Genomic DNA, 26465 nt, shown 5'->3' on the forward strand with positions numbered 1-26465 from the left:
AACTTGAAATAAAGTGAAGATAAGAAAATTTTTAGTTCAATTTCTTCTCAAGGTTTGAGATATTCACCTCAACATAGTCACTCTCTTTTTACGACCACGCTCTTTCTTTGGGATCCGATTGTTTTCTTGGTGTGTGACCCTCCCAAAATAGAATATGAAAGAAAAGAAACAAAATCTTCATTAGTTAATTTGCTTAAAATAGAGATATCAAATCAAATAACAAGTTGTTCCTCGTTCTCTACATTGATTCAAGAAAAAGAATGTAAAGATGTCCTTGTAAACAAGATCATGCAATTTCCATGTGCTTGTTGCCTTTTAAAGGCCCTTTACTTTTTCATTCTGCCACCAATTTTCTTTTTGTATATACAAATCATGCCTTCCACAACCTATCCTATGTGTTAAAACTTAAAGCCTAAAACGTTTCTCTCACAAGTCACAATACACTACTATCCTGAATTTCTTGTAAGCAATGTTACAACCTACCTAAACTCACAGTAAATTCAATAACAAAGGTCAATACTCAATACTCAATGGCATTTGCATATGAACCATTGCATCTTCTATTGTTGTTATACTTCTCAACATGTTTTTTGTCATCAACTAGCACCACTTCATCTGTTAAACCTCAGAGACTAGTCTCAAAACTAATTCACCCTGGATCAGTTCACCACCCTCACTACAAGCCAAATGAAACAACCAAAGACAGAATGGAACTTGATGTGCAACACTCAGCTACACGTTTAGCCTACATAAAAGCAAGGATAGAAAATTCTTTGGTCTCTAATGAGTACACAGCTAGTGCTTTTCCCTCCTCAACAGGTAGAACAATTCTGGCCAATATCTCAATAGGCCAACCCCCCACGCCACAGCTAGTCATCATGGACACTGCCAGTGACATCTTGTGGGTCATGTGTGCCCCTTGCTCAAACTGTGATCACCACTCAGGTCAACTCTTTGACCCCTCAAAGTCTTCCACCTATTCCCCACTATGCAACACACCCTGTGACTTCAAGGGCTGCAAATGTGACCCTTTACCCTTCAGGATCTCTTATGTAGATAGCTCCTCAGCTTCAGGAACATATGGCCATGACATGGTTCTCTTTGAGACAACTGATGAAGGTACCTCTCAGATGTGGGGTGTGCTATTTGGATGTGGCCACAACATTGGATACAATAGGGATCCAGGGTACAATGGAATACTAGGACTAAACTATGCACCTTCATCTTTGGCAACACAAATTGGCCAAGGGTTCTCTTACTGCATAGGCAACCTGGCTGACCAATATTACAGTTACAACCAATTGATATTAGGTGAAGGGGCAGATCTTGAAGGCTATTCCACCCCTTTTCAAGTGCATTATGGCTTTTACTATGTCACCATGGAAGGCATAAGTGTAGGGGAAAGGAGGCTTGACATTGCTCCAGAAACTTTTGAGATTAAAGAGGATGGCACAGGTGGAGCCATCATTGACACAGGGTGCACCCTCACCTATTTAGTTGATGGTGTGCATGAGTTACTATACAGAGAAGTTAGAAATCTCCTTGGTAAGTCCTTTAGACAAGCTATATTTGAGAACACACCGTGGATGCTGTGCTATTATGGCAGTATAAGTAGAGATCTAGTTGGGTTTCCAGTGGTTACATTCCATTTTTCTGATGGGGCAGATTTGGCTTTGGACTCGGGAAGTTTTTTTCATCAATTCAATGATAAGGTATTTTGCATGACTATAGGTCCAGTCAATGACCTTGACAACAGAAGCAAGCCTTCAGTTATTGGATTGTTGGCTCAACAGAGTTACAACGTGGGATATGACCTGGATAATCACTTGGTTTACTTTCAAAGAATTGATTGTGAACTTCTTAGTGGTTGAATATGATTATGGATGCATTCACAGATCACAACTCTTGGTCCTCCAAAATGCATTGACCAAATTTCGTTTTTGTGCGTACTATTAGAGCAAGTCTAAAAGCATAATTTGGACACTATAAGGTAAACAGCAATGCGTTGTTCTCTCATAGCATATATATGTCTATAATTATTTTAAATTTAACAAGAATATGCAATGCATTGTGTTCTCAACTGTTTGTCCTCTTTTCCTGTTACATTTTCACAACTACTATTACTATGTTAGCATCACTGTGTTTGTCACAATAAATAGTCAAAACCACAGTACTCAGAATATTTAATCCACATCTACCAGATCATGTACTCAATACATGAGAATTCCAAATAATACAGTAAAATATAGATATGATAGAAGTAGTTTAGGTGACCGGACTGAAAGAAGTAAATTTGAACAACTTCTCAATACATCGTTATTCTTATAAGAAATTTATTTTCAATCGCCAACTAAAACCTCTTTTCACCATTCTACTAATGTTATACTTTTATTCTTGGTAAACATGAGGGCCAGGAGCAAATCATTTTCCAGACAGGCATTTTTTAATGCCTAACTCCAGCTTTTTCCGTAGTCCTGCCATCTTTGCCACAAGTTCATGACAAACAATTTTCAATTGCAAACTGGCTAGCTGAGAGATATTTCTTGGTAGTGACTTCTCAACCTTACAAAAAAAAAAAAACTCAAGATCTTCATAGGCCAGAGAGAGGTAACAAATTGACGTTTCAAAATCAACCATCCATCAGCTTAAAAGAGAGGAAGAAAGAAGGACATGCAAGAAGGAATAAAAAATCCAACTCAATCTGCTTATCATAACATGAATAAAAAACAATACTTACATTTAATCACCATAACCAGGGAAGCAGACTTTGGTCATGCATTCAACACATCTTCTTTCCTTTTGATAGACAACATTATGATGGCTTTTTTACCCCAATAAATAAAAAAAATAAAAAATACACGAAATAAATTAAAAAAAAAAAAAATTTACCAAAGTAGGTGATTTTGGACAGCGTGGCGCCATGTGGAACAGAAAACGTAGGGGAGTGGGGCATTTTTCAGAAAAAGCCTTCCCCCCATGCGCCTTGTATGGCTGATGTGGCACCTACATACGTGGAGAAGAAAGAGCAGGGGGGAGGCGTTTTTCAGAAGGAGCCTCCCCCCAAGGCGCCATCTGTTGTAGACACGTGGCAGGTTTGTAAAAAAGAGCAGGGGGAGGCGTTTTCAAGAAAAAGCCTCCCCCAAATGCTATCTGTTCACGTGCTGATACGTTGCAATGCGTCTCTCCCCCAGGCGCTATGAAATTCAGACACTCCATAGTTAAAGGTAGAACGTGTTATTGGATTTCACAAAATTCACTTCTTCCGGTGTGGTCCAGCTGCTATCATATTTTATTTGGTGGTCCAGGGTAGTGCAAGTGAGTAATATATTTTATTTGCTGTAATTTTAAATTTTATAATATATTGTATGGTGATTCAAAGATAAAATAGAGTGGTGTAATAATTTAAATTTTTTTTTTAAATAGAATGGTGAATACGTAATTTTTAAACGTGGAACAGGCCGTTCTGAAAACGTACGTATTCAGAACGCGCTGTTCCGGATGGTAAAGTAAGGAGGGTTATGTACAGTAAAAACGGGACGTTCTGATTTCAGAACGGCCCATTCTAGATCCATAGATAAGACACCACTGTTGCAATGAGAATGGCCCGTTCTGAAATTAGAACGGGCCGTTCCAGTGCCCCAATTAAATTTTTTTTTTTAATTGAAAAAGTTATATAATTTGATTTTTATAATTGAATATATGTATTTATTGCAATGTTAAAAATTATGATATTATACTGAATATTTTAAATTTTAAAATTTGAAACAATATTAATGGAATATTTATTTTGATTTATATTTTAACAGGAATGTCTCGTAGAAGAATAGATTATGTACCTGATAGTGACGAAGAAGAAAACATTGTTCCATCAGATGAAGTATTGACAAATGAACAATTATTATCAATAATGAGAAGTGCTATGGCAGTTAAACAGGCTGAAGAAGCTAGAGAACAGGAGTCATTGTTTCCGTTGTCACCCCCTACACCAAAACTTGGGGATTTGAAGTTGAAGAAATCTTCAATGCAGTAACACAACGAGGTGGGAAGGTTTTCAATATTTTTTTAACTGAAAAAAAAATGTGAGTGTGGTGCTTTTCGGGCATATAGATATCCATGTTCACATGCAACAACAGCTTGTGCACACGTTCATATAGATCCATTAACTTTTGTTGATGCCGCATATACTAACGAATACATCAAAGCGGCATATTCAGGTCAATGGTTCCCACTTGGAAGTGATGAAAATATTGAACCTAATGATGGACCTCGTATACTCCCAGATGAGACAATGATACGTGGAAAGGGACGTCCAAAATCAACCCGCATTAGAAATGAAATGGATTGGACTGAATCCCAAAGGAGACAACGATGTGGACATTGTAGGCGAGAAGGGCATAATAGAACTAATTGCCCTATGCTGGCTGAAGATGTTATGAATAACACATGAAAAGTTTGTATTTTGCTATTTATTTAAAGAATAAAATTCATGCAATGTTAAATCATGTTAATTGTGGTTCAATTAAACTGTTCTGTTATACAATGAAATAATAACAACAACGTTTACATTAACTATTACACACAATAAAAAAAAAACAAATTAGTTCTTCAACCTATTCTCATAATCTCTGGAACGTGTAACCATCGTGGTCCAGTGGCATATCAACTGTACAAACAAATTTATATCAGTAAACTAAACATTTAGGTAAACAAAATAATTTACAATGATCAATTATGTTTAAGTACTAACAACTTATTATTCAGATTACCTATTCATTTCTCCGCATGTGCTGCTCATGGGACTTAGTATACATTGCCGTTGTCTATGGCGAGCACCACGATCTGGGTTCCTCTGAACTACCTCATCACCATCTCCCTCAGGACTTCCAGCTTCCGCTGCTAATGTTGTATTAAGATCATGCCCTAAACCTGGATGTTGAGAAGAGGTACCCCCACCAAAAAATCCTCCTATTGGAACTGAGGGCTGTCCAAATCGATAATCTCGATAATCCATCAAAGGTGCTGATGGAGAGATCGTGTCTGGAACACATGGAGTAGGTGTAAACTGGAACATACTGCCACCCGACATACTCGAGATATAACCCATCAACGCTGATGCCGGGAAATTACCTGCACCAGACGCTACTAGTGTGTCAAACCCAACAGATGTGTCTTGTGCACTACCATACACATATTGGGTGACATTTGCATCCGGGGTCAATGTAGTCAGATAATATGTCCCAGTTGGTGGCTCATTCGGAGGAACTGGCATCTGTAAACCCTGGTGATCAACTTGCCTTCGTCGACGACTTAGCCCATTTCCTTCTTGTCGACCTGCCCCAATGTGCTCCACCTGAACTGCGTCTGGTTGTGGTAATGTTGCACCTGGAGCCGGTGTAAAAGGGAAACTCACCCTGCTCACCTCGTCTCGCAATTGCAAGCAGTGGCCGATCCTCTCATGCATCATGGTAAAATCGAAGGAATCCCTATGTTCTTCACTAGTCCCATGATACATGTGTTCCAAAACATCGGTCTACAAATAACATAACAAATATAATCATAACACTAAATTTGTAAATATGTCACAAGTAATTATTTAAATACATCCCTAGATTTGTACTCACCACATATCCTTCATTTGCACTAGAAGGAGTAATTATTTAAACCCTTTGCACTACTGTACCCTGTTTTAGAAGTTGGGCACCTTGATTTGCAACTATTTTTCATGGAATGGATTGGACTGAATATACACCTTGGTGTAAACCCTTTGCACTACTGTACCCTGTTTTAGAAGTTGGGCACCTTGATTTGCAACTATTTTTCATGGAATGGATTGGACTGAATATACACCTTGGTGTAGTATAGGAAACATACAAGGCGAGTTGATTATATTTGGTGAGTACAAATCTAGGGATGTATTTAAATAATTACTTGTGACATATTTACAAATTTAGTGTTATGATTATATTTGTTATGTTATTTGTAGACCGATGTTTTGGAACACATGTATCATGGGACTAGTGAAGAACATAGGGATTCCTTCGATTTTACCATGATGCATGAGAGGATCGGCCACTGCTTGCAATTGCGAGACGAGGTGAGCAGGGTGAGTTTCCCTTTTACACCGGCTCCAGGTGCAGCATTACCACAACCAGACGCAGTTCAGGTGGAGCACATTGGGGCAGGTCGACAAAAAGGAAATGGGCTAATTCGTCGACGAAGGCAAGTTGATCACCAGGGTTTACAGATGCCAGTTCCTCCGAATGAGCCACCAACTGAGACATATTATCTGACTACATTGACCCCGGATGCAAATGTCACACAATATGTGTATGGTAGTGCACAAGACACATCTGTTGGGTTTGACACAACAGCAGCGTAGTGCAGGTAATTTCTCGACATCGGTGTCGATGGGTTATATCCCGAGTATGTCGGGTGGTAGTATGTTCCAGTTTACACCTACTCCATATGTTCCAGACACGATCTCTCCATCAGCACCTTTGATGGATTATCGAGATTATCGATTTGGACAACCCTCAGTTCCAATAGGAGGATTTTTTGGTGGGGGTACCTCTTCCCAACATCCAGGTTTAGGGCATGATCTTAATACAGCATTAGCAGCGAAAGCTAGAAGCCCTGAGGGAGATGGTGATGAGGTAGTTTGAAGGAACCCAGATCGTGATGCTCGCCATAAACAACGGCAATGTATACTAAGTCCCCATGAGCAGCAAATGCGGAGAAATGAATAGGTAATCTGAATAATAAGTTGTTAGTACTTAAACATAATTGATCATTGTAAATTATTTTGTTTACCTAAATGTTTAATTTATTGATATAAAATTGTTTTTACAGTTAATATGTCACTAGACCACGCTGGTTACACGCTCTAGAGATTACGAGAATAGGTTGAAGAACTAATTTGTTTTTTTTTATTGTGTGTAATAGTTAATGTAAACGTTGTTGTCATTATTTCATTGTATAACAGAACAGTTTAATTGAACCACAATTAACATGATTTAACATTGCATGAATTTTATTCTTTAAATAAACAGTAAAATACAAACTTTTCATGCGTTATTCATAACATCTTCAGCCAGCATAGGGCAATTAGTTCTATTATGCCCTTCTCGCCTACAATGTTCATATCGTTGTCTCCTTTGGGATTTAGTCCGATCCATTTCATTTCTAATGCGGGATGATTTTGGACGTCCTTTTGCACGTATCATTGTCTCATCTAGGAGTATACGAGGTCCATTATTAGGTTTAATATTTTCATCACTTCCAAGTGGGAACCATTGACCTGAATATGCCGCTTTGATGTATTCATTAGTATATGCGACATCAACAAAAGTTAATGGATCTATACGAACGTTTGCATAAGCTGCTATTGCATGTGAACATGGATATCTATATGCCTGAAAAGCATCACACTCACATTTTTTTTAGTTAAAAAAACATTGAAAACCTTCTCACCTCGTTGTGTTACTGCATTGAAGATTTCTTCAATTTCAAATCCCCAAGTTTTGGTGTAGGGGGTAACAACAGAGACAATGGCTCCTGTTCTCTAGCTTCTTCAGCCTGTTTAGCTACCATAGCACTTCTCATTATTGACAACAATTGTTCATCTGTCAATACTTCATCTGATAGAACAATGTTTTCTTCTTCGTCATTACCAGGTACATAATCTATTCCTCTACGAGACATTTCTATTAAAATATAAATCAAAATAAATATTCCATTAATATTGTTTCAAATTCTAAAATTTAAAATATTCAATATAATATCATAATTTTTAACATTGCAATAAATACATATATTCAATTATAAAAATCAAATTATATAACTTTTTCAATTAAAAAAAATTAATTGGGGCACTAGAACGGCCCGTTCTAATTTCAGAACGGGCCGTTCTCATTGTAACAGTGGTGTCTTATCTATGAATCTAGAACGAACCGTTCTGAAATCAAAACGGCCCGTTCTCAGAGAGCTCATAAGATGTTCATTTTAGTTCCGGAACGACCCGTTCTCCTTTTAGATCAGCCCGTTCCAAAGCAAAAAAATAACAAATCTTCAATACAATAAGAACGGGTCGTTCTGCTTCAGAACGTCCCGTTTTTACTGTACATAACCCTCCTTACTTTACCATCTAGAACGGCCTGTTTTGAATACGTACGTTTTCAGAACGGCCCGTTCCACGTTTAAAACTTACATATTGACCATTCTATTTAAAAAAAATTTAAATTATTACACTACTCTATTTTATCTTTAAATCACCATACAATATATTATAAAAAAATAAAATTTAAAATTACAACAAATAAAATATATTACTCACTTGCACTACCCTGGACCATCAAATAAAATATGATAGCAGCTGGACCACACCAGAAGAAGTGAATTTTGTGAAACTCAATAACACGTTTTACATTTAATTATGGAGTGTCTGAATTTCAGTGTCTGGGAGAGAGGCGCATTGCAACATATCAGCACGTGAACAGATAGCATTTGGGGGAGGCTTTTTCTTGAAAACGCCTCCCCCTGCTCTTTTTTTACAAACCTGCCACGTGTAACATCTGCAACAGATGGCGTCTTGGGGGGAGGCTCCTTCTGAAAAATGTCTCCCCCCATGCTCTTTCTTCACAAACCTGCCACGTGTAACATTTGCAAAAGATGGCGCCTTGGGGGAAGACTCCTGAAAAACGCCTCCCCCCTGCTCTTTCTTCTCCACGTGTGCAGGTGCCACATCAGCCATACAAGGCACATGGGGGGAGGCTTTTTCTGAAAAACGTCCCACCCCCTGCATTTTCTGTTCCACGTGACGCCACGCTATCCAAAATCACCTACTTTGATAAATTGTTTTTTTTATTTTTTATTTCGTGTATTTTTTATTTTTTTTTTATTTATTAGGGTCAAAAAGCCACATTATGACAGCTCTTGTATTCTGAGTATTGTGAATTTGTGATAGCAGTCATCCTATATGTATACCATGGGCAGTAAATTATAACAGCAGAAGAACAAATCACAAATAGCAAAAATGTTACAATACGTACAAAATAATGTACAAAAATCAGCACAATAGATGATTCACTGGCATTCTTGTAATACCCTTACTCTACTCGTGGTAGTTACAGAAAGCAATTCTATTGCAAATGTGTTTAGTCTATATATTGTTTTATCAAACAATATATATTGCCACTTGTTAAGTAATCTTGAGGGCAAAAAAGTATAAAATCCATCCAAGTCTACATCATTTGTCAAAAGTTTGTCATCACAACACATACAACACAATCATTGTTCAACTGTTGCTTCAAAACACTTATTTTTGAGAAAATTTTGAGTTGCTCCATAGAGGTTCACAGGTCTCGCTCATTAAAATGTGCATGTTGTAAAAAACATCAAAATAAACAACAGTCAGATTCAATGGAGAGAAAATGACTATCCACTAAAAGCCTTAAATTTTAATGATATATTTCCAAAAATTCCAGATAAAAATTACAGTTCAATTGCCATTTCCCTCATCAAAGTGCATATTAGCCCTTTTTTCCATTAATTCAAAATTCATAAATAAAAAATAAAAAAGATATGATTTTTGAGTCTAAAAAGAAGAAAGAAGTGTGGGTGGTGTGTACACAATGAGTCTTCTCCAATTTTTACAGGCATCTGGGTTTTCTATTCCACCTTTCTTAACTCAATTTTATTTCTTTTTCATGTTTAATAAAGCCTATTTTATGGGGGATGTTACAATTCTTGAGTTTATATCATTTATTGTATGAGAAAAAAAGGTGTCTAATAGATAACAGGACAGAAAATGCAATCATGACACAGTAACACAAAAAGGCAGTTGTCTTCTATTAAAAGAACTAGTTCTCACAAATAGTTAAAAAAGTGTTTTCAGTCTGATTATTTAGAGCCTGAGAAAAGCATTCACTGTTTTTATGGTATAGAAGTACTATTTTAGCCAGAACATATCAGCACTTGATGCAAACCACATTAATGAAAACAGAAAACAAATGGGTATGAAACAAATTTCATTACCTGTGTAAGTTTATATAGTTTGATAAACTAAAAAAAAAAAAATATCATTGTATAGTTTGTTGCAGGGGAAAGCACACTAATATTTAAAAAGGAATAAATACAAAAAAAATAAAGGTTCAATTGTATCTTCAAGATGTGCTTCACCAGAATCATTGCTGTAGCTGAAGGAAGCCCTTTATGAGCAACAAATCCAAATTAAATGAGAGAAAGGTGTATGTGTATTTACCATTTCTATAATGGCAGATCTTATAATGGTTCAGTGCCGAGTCCAATGGGTTCCATGATAGTCACTTTATAGGAGAAAGTGCAGACAAACAAGCATAGTTTAGCAATGATAGGCAGTAGCTATGTATTGGAGCCAAAAGGCAAAGTAGCTGCTTATCAACCATTTTATATAACTGACTTTTCATACAGGATCCAGCATTTGAGATGATTCTGTTCCAATTTTGTTGCTGCACCTTTGACCAATAACTTCAATTCTCCACATGGATATCATACTTCTCATCAGTCTTCAGATATAGCACTGATGATGAGCTTTCACTGTCTCGTGCTTATAAGTGTAACCAAAAACCCCATATGCCATCAGTGAAATTATCTCTTAGAGGTCAATGCTAACAGAGGCTCTAAGAGGTCAATGCTAATAGCTATATTATATCATATATGGGAGTTTTGGTTGCACTGCATAATAGAGGCTCTAAGAGATGATTTTGTTCTGTGACTCAAAACCATGGCACAAATCATCAGAAACAAAAGTGAAATGTCAACAATACCTTGAATGAGATTTCACTGTCTCGTGTTTGATACAAAAATGTAATGACAAGTTTAAAGAATAACAAATTATCATTATTTCTGCAATATATTTTAGGCTAGTTATTTTTTCCCCTTCATTTTAGACATTTTTCCTTTTCAGATTGATGATTAGAACAACAAGACAGACACAAGGTTAGTATATTATTTTTTCTGTCTGTCTAATTGAAAGGCAGGAAGAATAAAAGCACACAATCCAACAGACACCGTGCCAAAATAGTTCTGATAACAGAATGGAAATTGTAAAGAACAGGGATGCCATGCCAAAATTATCTAACAAAAGTAATGAATTTCATATAATAAATAGAAGGCAACATAATCCTTCAGCTAATATTTTAAAGCCCCATTTTAATTTGACCAGTTTCATTACATTTTGAGTTCCAAAGGAATGGTAAAGCATTATACATATATGTATATACACTTTAGAAGCTTAATTATAATGAACAATCATGTACCTGTGCGTGTCTTCAGTCATCCATGTTTTCTCTAACTCTTCTTTGCTGGCACTAACGGGAGAATAGTTCCTACATTAAACGAATTCTTCTTTTCTTATCCCAAGTGTTCAATTCATACACTCTGTCAGGTCAGAAAGCATTTCTTTTGCTGATTGATTTGCTTTCTGCAGCTCCCCTTTGGCACAAAGTGCAGCAATTCTAGAATAATAGAAGTCAAAGCCATGCAGCTGGGATCTTCTCATATGACCATCATTATTTGTTGTAATATTTCTTACATCTTTGTCATCACAAGATCCAAAATTTAAACCACTTGTGCAAGAGGAAGGTACAATGCTAAAAGATTTTGAACCAAAATCCTTCCATTCATAAAGCTTCTGTTGTTTATTGACTCCTTGATTATAAGTGGACAACCTTTGAACAGGAAAAAGCATACGTGCAATTTCATTGAGAACAGTAACAGCTTCATGCACCCTTCCTTGCTCACATAAAGTGGCAAGAAAATCACTTATTGACTCGGTATCAACCTCCTTGTTGACTATGTTAATCAACTCTACAGCATGCTTGGACTGGAGCATTTCTCTCAAGACACCCCTGGCTTCTTCCATCCTTCCTTTTGTACATAGACCTCTTATCAAATACAAGAACCCAAAAAAATCAGGTGATATTTCCTTCCTCTTGAATTTATAATAAAATTCAAGGGCTCCTTGCATGTCACCCTTTTGGCAATAGCAATTAATTACAGCACTTACAGTCAGACTGTCAGGCTCAATATATTTTGTCCCCATATCATTTAGAAGCTCAAATGCCTTTTCTAATTGACCAAACTTAGAAATACCATCAAGTAATGAATTGTAAACTTGTACTTTTGGCTGAAAGCCCTTGAGGACCATTTTCCTGAAAACATGCTCTGCATCTAGCAAAAATCCCTCCCTACACAGAGCGTAAATTAAGGTAGCATAAGTTATTTCAGAGGGAACCAAATTAAGTTTCTCTAAAGAATCCAATAGCCGAAATGCTTCAATAAGACGTCCTTCATGGCACAATCCATTTAATATTGAATTATATACAACTATGTTCAAGCTCATCCCCTTCTCTTCAACGAAGGCACAGAGATCCAACGCTTTATTGAGATATCCTCCCTTGCACAAGGCATCAATTACAATGGCATAATCAACATAAATGACTGGTAAATTATCTTGAGTCCCAGTGACAAGCTTATATGCATCTAAAGCTCTACCCTCCTTTATGAGAATCTTGAGAATAAAGGAAGGAAAAGTGGAAGCTGATGAGTTATTCACTGTTTTTCCTAAAAATTGAAGGGCACTGTTGACATCTTTCAGACAGAGGTAGCATGCAAGAATCTTTTGTACCATTGGTTCAACTACACCACATTCTTTCAGGAAACTATTTAAAAGGGGCAAAATTTGCTCCCTATTCCCATTACTTAGATGCCCTCTCAAAATCGAATAATAAGACTTGCATGTGACAGATAGGCCTTTCTTTTTCATTATCATGCACAAATGATTTGCATCATCAAGTAATCCTCTTTGACATAATAAAAAGATGGAATCATTACATACTGCACTATATAAGTCTGATTCCAAACCTTCCATTCTGTAAACTAGATCTAAAACCTCTTTCGTATTGTTTTCTTCAAAAATTGTTTTCATCAACATCCTAAATGTACCTATATCCAATTCTAGACCTTTATGACTGAGCTCAAGCAATGCCTCAATAGCCATTTCTGCCATACCGTTCTTGCAAAGGCCATTAATAATGCTATTGTAGCATGCATGTGAAGAGATCGAAGTCCTTCTAAATTCATCAAAAACCTCAAGTGCCCCGTCAATTCTACCTACCTTGCAATACCCATCAATCATTGTGCAGTAAGTCACAGAATTCGGAACCAGATCCATTTCTGCCATTCCTTTGTAAAGTGCATAAACATCTTCAAAAGCCCCCATCATAAACAGGGCTTTGATCAGTACATTACACATCACAATATCCATAGCAATTCCGGCTTCCTCCAGTCGCCTCTTTGTGTGCAAAATCCCCGGAATGTTCTCCTCTTCAGTATACCCGTGCAGCAACGTACTGTAAGTAATCACATCCTTAGCAACATTTCTCGATAACTCATCCGCCTCAGATGTCCTCCCATGCTTGCACAAACCATTCATAACAGCATTGTACGCAACAACACTAGGACTAATCCCACTCTTCTCCATTTCATCAAACAAACCAAACACCTTATCGAAATCCCCTCTCCGGCCAAACCCATCAATCAAAATTACAAACACATACTCATCCAGCTCAATTCCCAAATCTTTCATGCTCTCGAAAACACCAAACGCATCCTCCACCTTACCCTTCTTACAATAAGCAGACATGATTGCACTATATGTAACCTTATTAGGTCTATGCCCTTCTTTTATCATCTTGGCCAAGAAAGTAAACGACTTCTCTACATCACCTAGCTTGGAAAACCCATCCACAAGCACAGTATAACTCACAAAATCATGACCTATACCCTTTTCCACCATCTCCCTCATCCTCCCAAAAACCTCCCCCAAAACCCTCTCCTCAACATACCCACAAGCCCAAGCACTATACAAAACAACATCCAAACCCAACCCCTCCCTCTCCATCCACTGCACCAAGCCACACACTTCCCCAACCTTCCCCATCTTACAAAGAGCCCCCACAAGAGCCGTGCAAGTCACCACATTTGGCCTCAACCCACCACATTCCGTAACATTCTTGAAAAACCCCAACCCAAGTTCCGGTTTCCCCACCCTACAAAACCCTGAAATAACCGAACTACACACAAAATCATCAAAAGGGTAATTAACCCCATCATCACCCATCAACTCCAGCACCTCAATAGCCCTACCCATTAACCCCTTTGAGCTCAATCCGTGAACCACGGCACAAAAAGTTAATGAAGAAGGCAAAACACCAGAGTCCCTCACGCAGCGTTGCAAAAAGGTGAGTGCTTTTTCCGGGTCGTGGCGTTTTGTGCAGATGCCTTGGATGAGGGTGTCCCACATGAAGGAGTGGGTTATTTCTCTGTGTGTGTACATGAATTGTTCTGCTTCTTCGAATCTGTGGGATTTGAGGAGTGCCCATGTGAGCAGGGAGAGGGTCTTGTGGTTGGTGGGGGCGTTGTTGGCTTTCAACTGGGAGAAGAAGTGGGTGATTAGGTCGAACTTGTGGAGGTGGAAGAGGAAGAGGAGGAAGCGGTTGATGGGTTTTGGGGTAGGTGTGAAGCCACGCTTGAGTAAGGTTTGGAGGGACAAGGGGCGTGGGTGGAACAACATAGAAAGGAAAAGACTACACTTGGATTTCGCCAACTACGTTGTTCCAAAACCAGAGGATTATGTTGATGCTAGTTCCATTTTCTTTAGTTTGAGTTGAGCTGGGGAAGTGAGAAGCAAGAGACATGATGATGATGATGCCTCCATTCCATTGGGCCTGGCCCAGTATTGTCTATCACTAGATCCAATACTCTTGACTTCTCCTTTATTATAAGTACACCTCTTTTTTTTAAATAAAAATTTTAAAATATTTGTAATTTTTTTAATTTTTTAATTTTACAATTTCAACATTTAATTTAGTATTCTTTTTCTGTTTTTCATATCTCATTTTCTCTTTCTTTTAGTTTTTGCATGTATTTCTTGCCTTATCTCACTTTCTACTTAAATAGTTTTAATTTTTTCAATTTTTACATTACCCTTTTCTCTCTTCTCTCTTTTAGTTTTCAAATGCAATTAGGTTATAGAATTGGTGTGCAACGATATTGTAGACATGTGCGGCTTCCTCGACAATGCCAAAGGTGTTGAACCAGATGCACGTTTTTTCTTCGTACACTTTCTCTCCTTTCAAACTTCCATAAACTTCAACATTAAATTTAGTGTTCTGAAAAATAATTTAAGAACATTAATTTTGGTATTCTGGAAATTAATTTTTGGAACAGTAAAATTAGTTTTCTAAAAAGTATTTTTCTGAAAGTGTGTTGTTTTATATAATTTCAACAAGTTATTTCTAAAATAGTAAATGTAGTGTTTCAAAAAGTACTTTTTAAAAGTGTGTAAAAATAATAATTTCAAAAAATAATTTTTAGAACATTAATTTCTCTATTTTGGAAACTAATTTCTAGAATACGAAAATTAATGTTTCGACTTTTAGGGATTGTGAAACGAGAAGAGGTGCTCGAAGAAAAATTGCGCGTTTAGTTTGGCGCCTTCAAATCAACAACTCAAGCAATTTTGTGAAATTTTATTAGTCCATCCGTTTTTTGCCTTGAGATTAAATAAACTTAAGATCACGAAAAATCATGTAAAATTATGACAATCTGGATACAAAGGTTTTTCCACATCATTGCACAAACTATTATATACATGTATGCATTTGAAAGAATCAGCCCTAACATCATAGATTATGTTCTCAAGTTGATCATCAATCTCTAAATTGACTTTTTTCTTTATGAGTTTGATGCACTTGTATGCGTGGCATGTCTAACAATTTACCATGTCATGTCCATATTATGTAGTTTTTTAGGAACCTATCACACAAAACATGCTCTCAAGTAATATCTACCAATTGCCTTTGCAAATTGAAACAATTCACACAATGATAATAAAATCTTCCATTACTATTTGTAACATTTCATTGTACAAATTGAAGAAACTCTTCCACTCCATTCTCATATTCGAGAGTTGTGCGTAAATAATTCATCTAGCTCCAATCCTTTATCTCGTTCGTCTAACATAAATCATGTCAATCTCACTTTTTAATACAAGGTGTGACCTACCCATTTGGAAAGATAAATGTTTATACTTGATTAATACATAAAGGTAAAATCCTATATATTAAATTTGACAAAATTTTGACATCTCACATTGGTCTCTAAGTACACAAAATGAAAGTGGTGACATCAAGTATGCACCCAAAAAATAATAAAAAATGAAGTCAACCAATTATCAATATTCTTCTTAACATAATTCTATAAGGATCAGAGAGAGTTCTTGTGAGATTACTCTTATAATCATAGATTACTCAAAGGTCCTTCTATTGTTGTGTAATCCTTAGGCATGAGTGACTAAGTTCTCAACTTTTGGAGGTTGAGATAGCTGCTTAAATTATGTAATTTTTTATGTGTTTTCCATTCAATAAAGTCTTTCTTCAGTTAATCATTTTATTCTTGTACTTAATGTTTGTTTTGTTTAGATCAACCTCTACATGGTTTTATTATTTTTAATTGAGGTTAGATAACCCTTTTTAAAATTACGACGTAGATAAAATGTTGATAATACTTATTATCAAAGAATTAGGATAAACGTTATCAATCAACTTTTGGTCTTTGACCTTAATGTAAGATTGTTTAACAAAAATTACCAAGAAATTGAGATTTTCCTTAAACACCCCAAACTTTCTCACCTAAAAAATTAGGGTTTAAATATAATAGTGGACTATTGAATTAATTGTATAATTACAACACTAAATGAAAAATTAAGAGGTTTTGCATAGGAAAAGTTAGTGAATCAATCTCTGACTATTTTCATTATAAATTTCAAACTCTTCATAATCTATTGCTTTATTTTAATTTTTGCTAAATTTAATATTTCTTGTTAAAGAATTCTAAATCTCTAAATCTTTATTAAATCATTTGATTAGTACCAAAATTATATTAAACAAATATAACTCAAGTCCTTGTGGAATCAATAACTTGGACTTTTGTCCAATTTACTACCTACAACAATTGGTATACTTGCCAAATGCATAATAATGTACATACATAACTCATACATAAATTTCATTAAAATAAGTAATGAGCAAACACAAAATGAACAAATAGGTATTGAACAAACCCAAAATGAGCAAATAGGTAATGAGCAAACCCACATTTAGAATAATATGCGTATTATTCATCACAAACAATAAACAACATGGAAGGAAGAGAAGTGGAGCTTTGAACTTGGGAGCATGAAGAAAATTTGAAGAAAAAGCTCACCAAACTAAAGGAGAATTGGTCACTGGAACATTTTGGTCGCATTGGTCGCCGGAACGAGTGGGTAGCATGCATAGAAAATTCATCGAAAATCACCTTTAATGTCACCTATGGTGAAGAAGATGAAACAGTGAAGCGTGAACTGGGTCCATGCTCTCAATGTAAGTAATAAGAAGACATTCTATAACAGGAGATAATTTACTTGTCATATAATATTTCTTTTTATGATGAATAAGTCAACACCCATCATAGAAAGATTGGAGTCAGAGAATAACCAATACAATATATGATGGATATTGACTTACCTGTCATAGAAAGAACATTCTATAACAGGTAAGTTAACACTCGTCATAAAATGTTTTGACATATTTACAAGTATATCAACATGTCACTTTCTATATCTCATGGATAACACCCGACATAAAAAGTGCGTCAATAAATCCTCTTTTATTTTGCACTAGTGTGACATTGAGAACTCATACCTTGTGTTTGTCTCCCATGATGTGTGTTGGACACCTCTCAAGACCATTAAAATCTTATTTTAGTAGACATACTCACTTAAGAAAATCCCTTAGTATCAAAGGTGATCTATTTGGTACTAATATTTAGTTCGATACTAATATTTAGTTCGACAAGTAAAGTCTTAAATCAAATAAGATACTACTAAATTTTAATTAACTACTAAATAAATAATGATACTTAGTCTAGGAATATTCAACATATCATTGATTTATTACTTGATAGTCTTAGGTGTCATCTCCCCTGCCTATCGTTTTTATGGATCAAAATTCAAAATAGATTCTTTCAATTGACTTGCATGGAACTACATATAAATATACTTTTGGCATATGCTTAATTGGACAAAAAGAGATCATGCTATGGTGATTGCATGCCACAATCGATTCAACGTTTTCCCTCAGCAGGGAAACAGACCTGGATCAAAGAATTCCAACTCCATCGTATTTTCAACGGTGTTTTCTTTTTGGTCTCTCTGGTGTGTTATGATGACAAAAATAAATATAAACAAGTAATCAGTAAGCATATATTTTTGACCGTATGAAAACACAAACCTAACTTTATGTAAAAAAGAAACACCCTAATCACGAAGTGTATAGCTGTGTCTCACGAGTATACTTTATGAAGAAATCAATCTCTTTAGACTTAGGATTGGCTTTGAAAATTAGTTTGGATGTTGAAAATTGATTTTGTCACACCAAATTGTGATTGGAGTATTTTTTTTCCCTTTTCAAAGTTAATTTTACGTTGAATAGAAATATTTTTGGGAAAAGTGAATATACATATATATATATATATATATAAGGGATTTATTTAATTCAATAGTTCATTTTTTACATCAAATTTTAATGATGCAATTGTTAAATTAAAAATTTGTGATGCATAAATCAAGTTTGTAAGTTTTTAAAAAATTTGAAAACTATTTAATATTTTGTTTAATTAATTAAAATTAATATATAAAATATTTACATAATTATTCGTCAATTTGAATTAAAGTAATGAAGTATTAAATAGTTTTTAAAAAATTTTAAAATTCGCATACTTGATATATATATTAAAAACTTTTGATTTAATGATTAGATCGCAAAAATTTGATATAAAACATGAATTATTAAATAAAATAAGTCTAAGTAGACTTATTGTTTAAGTAAGTGGATCTCTATATATATATATATATATATATATATATATATATAGATATATGTATATATCCTTTAGTTGGTTTAGTCCATTGCCACCCCTCCGATGCGTGTTGGTTCAAGTAGCAAGAAGTTTGGTTCTTCTTATAATATTTATTTAACTATTTTATAGAGTTAAAAATATTTGATATAATTTAGATCTAAATATTTTTAGTACCTTAAATTTGAGATATATAATTTTTTGATTCCTCAAACTTAAAATTTGCGTTTTTAGTCCCTACAACTTAAAAAAATATATATTATTTTAATCTCTTAAATTTAAAATTAGTATTTTTAGTTTTCAAAATATCAAAAATTAATATTTTAGTCATTCACAATTTGTCACTATCAATATAAACTTATGATATTAGTGACTAAAATAATATTTTTTTTAAAATTACATGGACTAAAAATTTAAATTTAAATTTAAATTTGAGGGAGCAAGATAGTAATTCTTGATATTTTTGAGACTAATAACACAAGTTTTAAACTTAGGAGATCAAGAAAATATAAACTCTCTAAATTTAAAAGACTGAAAAGATAATTAAACCTGCAATTTATTATCAAAGTAAACAATAAATATAAAGTAACATAATAGGGTATATTTATATATCTTTTTATTTTGTAGACATAAATATATTTTTATGTAATTATAGTTTTATGTAGAAAATGAAAAAAAAAACTCATACTTCAAATATATGTAATTAAAACTTGCTATGAGTTGGAAATAGATAATTAAATGAATATTAGTTTAATAATAAAGTGAAGCAAATATTAAGATACCTATATTTTAAAACTACTAATTTTTTTTTATATATAAAGTAATTTGATTTGATTTATTTTCATTAAAAATATATATGACATAATTATTTATTTTTTAGTAGAAATATATACTACAAAATACGTTCTTAATACAAATATATGTTTTTAAATTATTTATTTTTAATTTAATTTAATTTCTTATTTTTTTTTAAAATTCATTTTGAACAAATATCTGTAATTATTCATAAATACCCATATATATATATATATATATATATATATATATATATATAATTGATTAATATTTGTTAAACAAGTACTTACTCTAAATAGAACAGGTGATGAGAGTTATTATGCGTCTCGCCCTGTTATTAATCTTAGTTTTGTGTCTTTAATTAATTTTAAACTCATACCATTTTTTTAAAAGATTAAGTATGTTATTGAAAATAAAAAATAAATTGTATAACACTAAAGGAGAACCCCAAGCGTGTGGTTCAGTGGTAGGGGTTGGTCCACGCTTAATCAAGGTCAGGGGTTCGAATCATGCCTTGTGTATGTAGCCGCGTTAAATCTTGGGGCCAGCTATCCCATCCTTTGAGTTGTCTCCAACGTAGTAATTCGAATCATGCCTTGTGTATATAGCCGCGTTAAATCTTGGGGCCAGCTATCCCATCCTTTGAGTTGTCTCCAACGTAGTAATTCGAATCATGCCTTGTGTATATAGCCGCGTTAAATCTTGGGGCCAGCTATCCCATCCTTTGAGGTGTCTCCAACGTAGTAATGAGATTAGTCACTGCTGTCGGTCCTGGATACTCCAGGGACGAACCAAAAAAAAAAAGGAGGAATTTTAATTATGCAAATAAATAATATTTTTAAAAGAAATAAAAAAAATTACAATAAATCTTCAAGTATTTAAAAAGTGAGTTTTGTCATCCACTTTTATTTAAACATGATCGCCTTTTCTGTATAAAGATATTTGTGATTTTAAAAGAAAAATAAATTATAAGTTCTAACGTCACTTTAAATAACATATAAAATTACAGTTACAATCTAATAATATAAATTCATTTATTAAATACTATTATTTTAACTAATCAACCTTATAAATTGCTTTTAAAAAAAATAAATTAATCAAACAATAATTTAAATCACATGGAAAAATATTTAGAAACTTAACTTATAAATATATGATACTCAATGACAATAACAAAGTTTAAATTTAAAATTTTACACTTATGCAATTTATCTAGACAAATTTCTACAGAAATATACTTATGGAAAAAAATTTGAAATAAATGCATAAGTTTAAATTAACTTGTACATAGGTTAAATTAAGATTTTCTAAAAGCTAATAGGAAAAAACTTCTATAATTATATAATATATAAGCTAATTTTATCTTATTGATAAACTAATTTTATTTTTCCTTTCCCTTTTTCTTTTCAAGAAGTGCTTATAGATATTTTTTTTTCAAATTTTGTTTAAACTTTTTTTTCCTATAAGCTTTTTAAAAAAAATGTTGTGTTTGTCTAAACTTCTTTTTTGAAATAAGTAATCTTTATTTTATTTTTTTAAGAAACAACTATTCTATCTACTTCTAAAAGAATTATTTTTTTAAAAAATAAGAAACACTTCTTTTTAGTTTAAACAAATGAATCCATACTCATATTTAACCTTTATCACTAAATTGACTTTTGTGGTTCAAAGCAAAAAAGACTATCAAACACTATTTTTCAATAATGAGTTCAAGAGTGTGTTTGGAAAAACGGTAAAATTTAAATTATTACAATAAATAATTATGTGTATAATTAATTATTGTTATAATCAATTATAAAGAGAATGGATTTTTGTTTAAATAAATTTGCTGAAAACTTTGAGATATTTAATTTCTTTTGGATAAAAAAAAACTTTTATGTGGTTAAAACAGTTTTTAGACTTCAGCAGGAAAAAAAAAGCATTAAAAATAACTGTAATTCAATTTTTCAGACTTAAGAAAACAACTTTTTTTTTTAATAAAAAAACTGTTCACACATTTAAGCTTTTGTTTCAAATATCTATTTTCTTTAAACAGCTTTTTCCTTTAAGAAATCACGAGAAAAATCTTTTCCAAACTCGAGTTATACCAATAAAAAAAAAAAAGAAAAAAAAAACTTAGATATACCATTATTACACTCCACCTGAGATGGAGCAATCATTAAGTTGCAAAATTGTTAGCACTCAATTTCCCTCCTATTGCAAAATTTGTAGCACAATCCATCTTTGTAGGTTGTGTATTAATAATAAATATAAAAAAAATTAAATCCACTCACTTAAGTTATCCAATGCTATGCAATTTGCATCCAAGGTGCAATTTCTTTTTCAGAGATGTAATTATAATTGTGATTGATAGCATAGAATAATGGATGCGTATGTCACACTCTAAGATAAATGCATTCAAAATAAGATTACCTACCACATACATGTTAGCAAAAACTTGGCACATAACAAAAGGTACCATTGTAGCACCGCAACATGATGAAGATTACTACCATAAAAACAAAAGGGTCAAAGTCACAAGTGTAAAGAGTTTGTGAAAAGTTTGCGTTTCATATACTTCAGTCAACACCAAGTTTTCTAAGTCCACTTTCCACTGTTTAATTTTTATTTCCCTCACAATCAAAGGGACCTACCATATGGTTAATTCTAGCATTATGAATGGCACTGCTTCTCACCCTACCCTCACGGCCAAGACACTTCCAAAAAAATATCACAAGCCAATGCAATTATGGTCTTGTTGTTGTTGAATTTACTTCTCCATGTATGGTTAAAAGAAAATTTCTAGCCACACTCTATTTATCATCCTCTTTCTTATACTCTAATATATGATGGATGAGAATTGAATGTTTCAAATCATGCCTTATTGGGTCATTATTAGATCATGCCTCATTTTTTAGTTTTACAAATCTCATATTTGAAATGTTTGGTCTTCAATAATAGAGGATGTATAGGGATGACAAAAATAATCGTATCCGCAGGTATCTGCGGATAAAATCCACTACGGATAATAAATAGATAGACTAATTGGGTATCCGCGGATAATGGGGACAGATAATTTTTTACCCGTTTATAAATGGGGCGGGAGTGGGTATGATGATATTCATACCCGCGGGTACCCGTTTAATAATATTTCTTAAATATCCTAATTATCCTTGTACCACATAACTCTAAAACTACACTTTCTCATCTTTTTTTCTTATAAAAGTGGGGTTGATGAAGTTACTAAGATGTGTTAAGCATGTTATAGAATTATGTTGGATGTAATTTGATTAATTTTCTATCTTTGATTGGATTAATAAAATTTATATATTTTAAGTTGTTTACTTTCGTTTGGAATTATGAGATTGAATTATTGTAGCTTTGTGATGAGACTTTAACTTACTTGTGAGATTGATGTATTTTAAATTATTGATTATCTTACATTTTTATTATTATTTTAACAAAATTAACGTTAAATACAAGTTCAAAATTAACATTAAATTTTTATTTTTAATATTTCAATTACATTAAATATAAACTTAAAATTATTTGTAATATAATTTTTTTAATTTCTTAAAAAATTTATAAATATCCATGAATATTCATGGATATCCGCAGGTATATAGAATGAGTATGAAGCCAATTTTTATCTAGCGGGACGGGAGTGAGTTTACTATTACCCACCTCAATGGGGCCTCATTATCATCCCTATGGATGTATAAGAGATTAATCATCATTTTTCAAATTATTTTATAAGATTGAATTAGACTTATAATTTACTTTTAAAAGAATGGGACCCACAAAATTTTTAATTTTTAATCAATTTCAACTAATAATAAGAAAAATATTAAAAAGAAATCGTTAGAAGGTGTCTTTTATTAGCATTCCTGGCGATTATATTTAGTAATTTGGTTCCAGTTTGAATGTTTCAACGGTTCAAGTTGGCATCACCTTTAGAGGAAAAGGGGTCAGGTCGATTTGGTCAGTTACCCATTTCATACGGTTGGGTTAGAAATTATGGTGTTTGAAAAGAAGTGTCCAATTGGTGGTTTCTGCTTTTGGTTGAAGTGTTGAACATGGTCATTGCACACTACAGACAATTTCTCACTCAAACTAACATATATAAATGCCTTTATTGGCCACATGGTGAGGCATCATCACCTTCTGTTTCTTTCCAAGCAGAATCACTTTAATTTAATAGCCACCCTTTTTGTGTCCTTGAAGTTGAATCCGCAATGAGATAAACACAAGGAACCAGTCAGAAAAGAATCCACTCCTTAGGTAACCAATAACCATCCATTTCATCTCCAAAAGGCTTAAAAAACAAGAAACTCATCCAACCACGCATCAATAATCAAATCCCAGTTGCTGTCTATACTATATAGTATATTTAACATTAACATAGTCATACACATAAGTAGAAGCACAACCTTATTAGTATACTATATAGTATTAGACTATTACTACCCTTTCATTGTGCATCATACCAAAAAACATGGGAGGCTGTTTTTCCTCCAAACCATCCTCCAAATTCAACAATAGTGTTCGTTTGGTTCATCTCAGTGGCTATGTGGAGGATTTTGAGGAGCCAATTTCAGTGAAACAAGTCACAGGCACACCCTCAAAGCACTTTGTTTGTACCTCAGTTCAGCTTCTTTCATCTAGCTCAAAGCCACTGAATGGAGACACACAACTCCAACGTGGGAATGTGTACTTCATGCTACCTTACTCAATTCTCCAAACTGATGTCTCTCCTGTGAACTTGGCTTCCCTTGCAAAGAGGCTCACTGCAATAGCCAACACAAGCAAATGTGAGGACAAAAAGTCCTCTCTCAAAGATGGTCCTTTTTCAAGCCATGTTTGGAGTTCTTCACCTTCAAGGAGCCCTGGCAGGCTTGAGCAAATTGGCCGAAGCCCGTGTCGAATGCAGCCATGGAAACCTATCTTGGACACCATCAGAGAGAAGTCCTTCAATAAGAGGAGTGAGTCAGATTTGCAAGAATATAACTGATGTTTGAGAAGACCTTGAATTGAGGTAACACTAGAAAGGATGGAGGCAAGTTAGGTGTTGTGGTTTGATGTTTGAGACAATTGGTCTTGAAAAGTGAAAATTTCTTGTGTATAATTCTCTTCTTGTATTTATGAATGTTCCCCAAGGCATGATCCAAGTGATTAAGCACTTGATTTTTCAGTTTTTGCAGATTTCATTAACAATTTTTGGGCCAAGCAATCAAGAGAAATTTAATTTCTGCTTGTGGTTTGTAGATTACTAAATTTATTAGGATACAAACAATTTATGATGTTTTTATAATTTAGATGTTCAAATGTCAACTAATAATAAGATCGTAATAATGTATATAAAAAAAAGATAATTCTTATTTTATAAATTAATTTTATATTATTGAGTTAGATTTATAATAAACTTTCTTTTTAAGAAAAATGAAGGGAAAGGGAATGATTAAACTCAATATTGTTGTTGTGTCTGATGGCCAAACTTGTATCCAAGAAGTAATTTCTTCCTTATGAGCACCAACTCGATCAATAAGGGGTATAATACCAGATAGACTTTAGCTGTTCTTGTACTCATGAAGTTTGGCCAAGCTAACGATGACTTTGACAAAAACTAGCACATGCCTAAGCTTTTAAAATAGCACTAATAATATAGTAGTGGCTATTATAAAACAGTTTAGCAAATTACATGGTAACTGTGGTGGAAACGCAATGATTGTCGAAACTATTACAAATTTCATAAGTCTTTATATTTTTACCGAAATATATTCATTAAAATTATAATGAGAATATCAAGATTTGAATTTAATACCTTATATATATATATTTGAATTTCTTATCATTAAACCAATTTTAATAATTTAATCAAAATTTATATGTAGAAAAACAAATTGATTTGATTGATTAAAAATAATAAGGTTTAATACATTTAATTGATTCTTAATTTTTTTAGAATTTTTAATTAGATCCTTAAATTAAGAAAATTGTAATTATGTTTTTTCATCTTTTTATATTTTTTCAATTTAGTTTTTGAAGTTAAAAATTTATTTACAATCTGTGAAATTATATTTTTTTATATCATCATAGACAATTACATCTAATTTCTTATTTCATATCACAATCTGTATGTATCATATTTTAATCTCTATTCATAAAAACTTCTTGCTATTCAAAAATTCTTATAACTAGAGAAATTATAAGAAAATTTTAACAAGTATAAATTAAATTTTGATACACATAGACAATGACGAACTTATCTAAAGAAATTATAAGAGAATTTTAATAAGTATAAATTAAATTTTGATACACATGGACAATGACGAACTTAGATGGACAGATACACTCTCTCACTTTAATAATTAAATTATTAATATATTTATTTAAAAATATTATATTTTATATTCTTATAGTTTTATATATTAAATTCATTGATGATTGTTTTCCACATTTAAGTTTTATTCTTTGTATATGATAATTATTATTCTTTTAAAAAAAATACCTTGTGCACAATGAATAATAATATCATCTGGATCGTTCATAAATCACAATTTTTTTAATCATATTTTTCTTCTTTCATAAATGTCATCTTATAATTGCTGATGTTTTGCTTTAATCATCCATTATCTATAATCTATATAATCTATAAATATATTAAAAAATTATATAATTTGATTTGGCGTATAATT

At 33.1% G+C, this 26465-nt stretch overlaps 3 protein-coding genes across 4 annotated transcripts; 2 read left to right on the plus strand and 1 right to left on the minus strand.

The window, feature by feature from the left end:
- Positions 1 to 258: 258 nt before the first annotated feature.
- LOC109803773 (aspartic proteinase CDR1) lies at positions 259 to 3945 on the plus strand. Of its 2 annotated transcripts, XR_014427595.1 has the most exons (2): positions 259 to 1990; positions 3807 to 3945. XR_014427595.1 is itself a non-coding variant. In XM_029272365.2 (1 exon), exon 1 carries the CDS (start codon positions 531 to 533, stop codon positions 1869 to 1871), a length of 1341 nt encoding a protein of 446 aa, XP_029128198.1. In that variant the 5' UTR covers positions 259 to 530; the 3' UTR covers positions 1872 to 2615. The 2 variants fall into 2 exon arrangements, 1 of the variants encoding a protein (XP_029128198.1); XM_029272365.2 differs by lacking the exon at positions 3807 to 3945 and having other exon boundaries at positions 259 to 2615.
- Positions 3946 to 10008: 6063 nt separating this feature from the next.
- On the minus strand, positions 10009 to 14746 carry LOC109803547 (Pentatricopeptide repeat (PPR) superfamily protein). The gene is made up of 2 exons (XM_020365163.3): positions 11295 to 14746; positions 10009 to 10744 (listed from the first exon to the last, which is right to left on the minus strand). Exon 1 carries the CDS (start codon positions 14609 to 14611, stop codon positions 11402 to 11404), a length of 3210 nt encoding a protein of 1069 aa, XP_020220752.1. The 5' UTR covers positions 14612 to 14746; the 3' UTR covers positions 10009 to 10744; positions 11295 to 11401.
- Positions 14747 to 23855: 9109 nt separating this feature from the next.
- LOC109804440 (uncharacterized) lies at positions 23856 to 24961 on the plus strand. The gene has a single exon (XM_020366265.3). It carries the CDS (start codon positions 24266 to 24268, stop codon positions 24779 to 24781), a length of 516 nt encoding a protein of 171 aa, XP_020221854.1. The 5' UTR covers positions 23856 to 24265; the 3' UTR covers positions 24782 to 24961.
- Positions 24962 to 26465: the final 1504 nt, after the last annotated feature.

Source organism: Cajanus cajan, chromosome 1 (assembly GCF_000230855.2).
Source record: "Cajanus cajan strain Asha chromosome 1, NIPB_CcT2T_4, whole genome shotgun sequence".
Taxonomy (NCBI): domain Eukaryota; kingdom Viridiplantae; phylum Streptophyta; class Magnoliopsida; order Fabales; family Fabaceae; genus Cajanus; species Cajanus cajan.